Below are 5,000 nucleotides of genomic sequence, written 5' to 3'. Positions count from 1 at the left end.
CCTCGGACACGCTGCGCCTGGGACTCAGTGACACGTGAAGCCTTTAAAGCTGGAAGTTAAAGTGTGAATCAGTGAATCAGTGCAGAACAGAATCCTCCTTAATGTGGGCTGGAGTGACTGTTGCTATGTTACGCTCAGATCACCATGACACAAAAAAGGTCCCTAAAACTTCACCAAATCGTAAAGTAAATTGTCTGCAAATATTTTCAAAGTGAAAAACTTTTTCAAAATTAGCTTTAATAGTTCTTTAGGATGAAGGAATATTCTTAAAAATACCATTTATGCCAGAACAGGTGTGTGTGTGTGTGTGTGTGTGTGTGTGTGTGTGTGTGTGTGTGTGTGTGAATGTGTGAATGTGTGAGTGTGTGTGTGTGTGAATGTGTGTGTGAGTGCGTGTGTGTGTGTGTGTGTCTGTGAATGTGTGTGTGTGTGTGTGAATGTATGTGTGTGTGTGTGTGTAAATATTTATGTAAAACAGACGAATTTCTTTCTAGCGTCATTAAATAAAACCTGATGTGACTCTGTCACACCATCCAACAGAAAGTTCCCTTTAGTTCCCTTTAGTTCCCTTTAATGCCCCTTTAGTGCCCCTTTGTTCTGAGACGTAACACGGGCTTTTATTGATGTATTTATTTCAGTAAACATGCAGTAGTATAAACCCTAGACACGAGTGTGTGGAGTTTGTTGCACATAAACAGCATACGACATACAACACTTAATAACACACACAGATCCCGTTACACGGTGTGTTTCTTACCCCGGGGGGCTCGCGCTGCTCCTCCAGACTGAGCGCGCGCAGCTTCTCCGTGGAGGACATGCACGCGCACAGGTGCACAGGTGTTTGTAGTGAATCAGGACGTGTTTGTGTCCCCGGTCTCCCGCTCCCGATCCCGCTCTGCTCTCACACACACATCCTTCATTCATTTAATCCCAGTGCGCGCGCCTTCCTCTGCCACGTTAACCCCGCCCTCAGTGAGCACAGGCCACGCCCACAAACACTCATCAGGTTATATAATATATATATAATATTCAGATCGTTTATTACTCCAAACATCTCTTAGCTGACATTAACATTTACATAAAGTGTGTGTGAGATTAAACGGAGACAGAACTTTGTAATGGACACAAAAACCCAGAAGATGGAGATGGTTAGAGGATCTTCATCAGATAATCGGACACGCAGTCAAACAATCACACATTATTATACAGGAGATCATCTGAAGAACAGCGTACAAGACACGCCCCCTGTTGGACACGCCCCTTGCTCTAATGCTAGTAGACACTCAGATTCATTTACCTAGTTGATTCGCCTGGTTCCCTTTCGGGTCCACGGGAACACCTGGTCCGCGTATTTGATGTGCACGAGGTTTTTACACTGGAGACCCTTCCAGACGCAAACCTCACGTTTTATCTGGGCTTGGAAGCGGCACTGAGAATTAACCCCCTGAGATTCATTCGCAAAGATTAACTCAAAAACTGAAAGGCTGTAACCTAGTCATCTGTAACCTTGTGATCTGTAACCTAGTCATCTGTAACCTGGTGATCTGTAACCTAGTGATGTGTAACCTAGTGATGTGTAACCTAGTCATCTGTAACCTGGTGATCTGTAACCTAGTGATGTGTAACCTAGTCATCTGTAACCTAGTGTTCTGTAACCTGGTGATCTGTAACGAGGTGATCTGTAACGAGGTGATCTGTAATCTAGTGATGTGTAACCTGGTGATCTGTAACGAGATGATCTGTAACCTGGTGATCTGTAACCTAGTGATGTGTAACCTGGTGATCTGTAACCTAGTGATGTGTAACCTAGTGATGTGTAACCTAGTGATGTGTAACCTAGTCATCTGTAACCTGGTGATCTGTAACCTAGTGATCTGAGCTCTTTGTTCTTTAACAGCTTCAGCGTTCAGGTCAGAAAGCTTCACCCGGTGAGAAAGATCTCAGTGAGTCAGGGAAAGACTGTTAGTGTGCTGATTAGCAGAACAGAAAGACGACACTGTTCATAATGTCTTTAAACACAACTTTATTCATGACGTGTGTGAAAGCTCTCATTGTAAAATCTAACAGTTAGAGAACTTATAATTTAATTTGTCCTTCATCTCAGGCCTGAAGAGTGAAACTGAAAAGTGCTGATTCAGCATTACTGAGTTTAACAACTGACTGAAGTTATAAAGAGAGAGAAACAGAATTAACACAGACGCCTGGCTTAGAAATGTTCAAAATAAAAATTGATAAGTCTGAGCAATGAACACACGCACACACACACACGCGCACACACACACACACACCTTTGTCATCCCGATGATTAAAGCAGTAAACAGTAAAGAGTGAACCTGTGTGTGTCAGTGTGGTGTTTCAGTGCTGGTCACTGGCCCAGTGCTCTAACTGGCCTGCAGAAGATAAAACGCTCCAACAGCCAATAGGACGCCACAGACAGGCACCAGGAGGTACTTCCTGTATTTAAGCCACACACTTTCCTGGGTTTCCACCTCTGTGTTGCGCCGATTCTTCTTCCGTTTTCCTTTCTGCCGCTTTTCAAAGGCCTCCAGCTCGGCCTGAGACAGACAAACACACACACACACACACACACACACACACACACACTTATACACACGAGGACACAGTACAATGATAACAGAATTAGACTCATCTATATGGGGGGAAAAATACCTGCTGTTTCTTCAGCTCTTCCTCTTTGATTGCTCTCTCCTCTGCTTCCTGGGCCTGTGCATGTGCACGCACACACACACACACACACACACACACACACACACACACACACACACACACACACACACACACCCAATCTTAAATTGTACATTTCTCCCAGGGAAAGTTATTAGTGTCTCAGATGGATTGTTCTGTTTGTGTGTAATGAACGTGGGTAATCACCATTAGCTCTAGTGTGAGTTTTAGCGGTTTACTGCCTTCATGTCTGTGTGTGTGTGTGTGTGTGTGTGTTTGCACTGTACTAATGGCCCCATATTTTTAGCTCCCCCAGTGGCAGCACATAAAGCTGAACACACAATAGTGCATTTTACACCCAATCACCATGGTAACTCATTATACTCTCTCTCTCTCACACAGACACACACAGCAGCTATAAACATTCAGCCCTCTTCAGCCCCTATTTATTCTCGGTCTTCACTAATTACACTTCACCATATCAGTCATTTAAATTTGTTTTTACATAAAAGAGCTGTTAGTATAGAATATTAATAAAAACAGTTGTGCACTTAAAGTTAATCGACACTTTCTGATCAATCAGAAGCCATAATCCGATAGAACTGTGGTGTAGAAGTGAGAAGTGATTATAAACAACTCACTACTGTGTAATACTGTATTTCATTCTGCATCAGGTTTAACTCAATGTGTTGTGAACCGTATATACATAATGGCTTTGTGTGTGTGTGTGTGTGTGTGTGTGTGTGTGTGTGTGTGTGTTACCTCAGCATATTTCCTCTGTAGGTCCTTACAGGTTTCGTCACATAACACAACATTCCCCTCCTGTCTGGTGTGGGAACACGAGAACTCCTACACACACACACACACACACACACACAATTTAAAAAGAATCCATGATGACTAATCATTGTCCTTTCTACAAAGTCATAGACGTTTCCTTCTCACTAGGAGGCTTAACTGTAGATCAATCTCAGAGCCCCAGCTCACTACTTGTGTGCTCTTGGGAAATAGGAAAGATCAGAGAAAAAAAAAAAGAAAGAAAAACACAGATTTTTTTTCCCCGCGCAAATGTTTGTTGTTTGGAAATGAGGTCCATGCTGTTCACTGAACATCTTTAAATCATTTCTGCTGCAAAGTTTTTAAGCCTTTTCCAATAAATGTGACTTTGTAAAGTCTTTTTGTTTCTCACTGACGTGCTTCATTAGATGCACAGAGAGATGAGTCAGATTTACAGCTGAATGTGTGCTGAGAATAAGATGTGTGTGTGTGTGCGTTTGTGTGTGTGTGTGTGTGTGGGGGGGGGTGTAGTGCAAAGCAGTAAAGCACGAGGTTGCACATCTGCACATCTGATTTAAAGGTAGATGTAATGAACCGTATCCAACACAACATTAATGTTTCAGCTGCACAAACACAGTTAACATCACAGTTTAGGGAACAAGACCAGGACTTTACACAGGACACAATGCATGCTCTTGCTAGCAGGGAACAGAACTTAACGCTATGTTAGATAGCTATACGTAAAATAAATAAATGAATCAGATCCCAGTACTTCAGCTCCTTTAAGGGGCACAATATGAGCTTTTACTGTAAACTGTTAAAAGAACAACAGTATTGAAACATCCATAAAGCTTCAGAATCACACGTGTACCTTTTTGATCCTCTTGCATGGACACTTGACCTTGACTTTCTGGTTGCAGTTCTCTTCACAAACCCCTGTGTGACACAGCTCCTTACAGCGATGGCCACACTTCAGCTACACAAACACACACACAATCACACACTAGTGATCTAATACTAATGATAAACAGAATCATGACAAGAAACCGAATAAGTGAAACCATCATTTTAATAGTGGAACGGCTTCAATGGCACACAACACCATCACCCTTATAAAGCTACCTCACACTTACGGCTGTTAACGTTAACAACCATGTTTAATCTTTTTGGCATTTTAAATCAATCACTTTCAATATACACATAACTCAGTCTGAGGCTTCGGTCCCTTCAAATGATCCATCTGCAAATTCACTGTTTATTACCTTCATATTACACACGTATAATCAGAACCTCACTCAGGCTGAGCCATTGTGTGGGTGGGTCACGGCTGTTCACTACAGACTAGTGATAAATATTAAACACAACCTTAAATAAAACATGGACAATCTAATAAAAAAAATCTAATATGAACAGTAAATCAGCTTAGCAAACAAAACATTGTACTGATCCATTGCCCATGATTCTGTTCCTCAGGGTTTGGGGAATGAACAATAACTCAGTAGGATTTAAAGGCAAGTGAGCAATAAGGACATGGAGAG

At 42.1% G+C, this 5,000-nt stretch overlaps 2 protein-coding genes across 3 annotated transcripts in view; both read right to left on the bottom strand.

Annotated features, from left to right (window-relative positions):
• corin (corin, serine peptidase) overlaps positions 1-916 on the bottom strand; it is a 21,031-nt gene extending 20,115 nt beyond the window's left edge. The window contains exon 1 of the mRNA XM_047807546.1: positions 758-916. Coding sequence (XP_047663502.1) covers positions 758-817 — 60 coding nt within the window. The 5' untranslated portion in view covers positions 818-916. The remainder of the gene's footprint in view (positions 1-757) is intronic.
• Positions 917-2,003: 1,087 nt separating this feature from the next.
• The window catches only part of nfxl1 (nuclear transcription factor, X-box binding-like 1), a 13,349-nt gene continuing 10,352 nt past the window's right edge, over positions 2,004-5,000 (bottom strand). For both annotated transcript variants that reach the window (XM_027162466.2, XM_027162468.2), the window contains exons 20-23: positions 4,334-4,438; positions 3,448-3,534; positions 2,671-2,724; positions 2,004-2,555 (exon numbers count right to left, since the gene is read on the bottom strand). In XM_027162466.2, coding sequence (XP_027018267.2) covers positions 2,382-2,555; positions 2,671-2,724; positions 3,448-3,534; positions 4,334-4,438 — 420 coding nt within the window. In that variant the 3' untranslated portion in view covers positions 2,004-2,381. The remainder of the gene's footprint in view (positions 2,556-2,670; positions 2,725-3,447; positions 3,535-4,333; positions 4,439-5,000) is intronic.

Source organism: Tachysurus fulvidraco, chromosome 23 (assembly GCF_022655615.1).
Source record: "Tachysurus fulvidraco isolate hzauxx_2018 chromosome 23, HZAU_PFXX_2.0, whole genome shotgun sequence".
In the NCBI taxonomy this organism is placed as follows: domain Eukaryota; kingdom Metazoa; phylum Chordata; class Actinopteri; order Siluriformes; family Bagridae; genus Tachysurus; species Tachysurus fulvidraco.
Note: the sequence above shows the minus strand (reverse complement) of the source record. Positions and strands in the feature narration are given on the sequence as shown.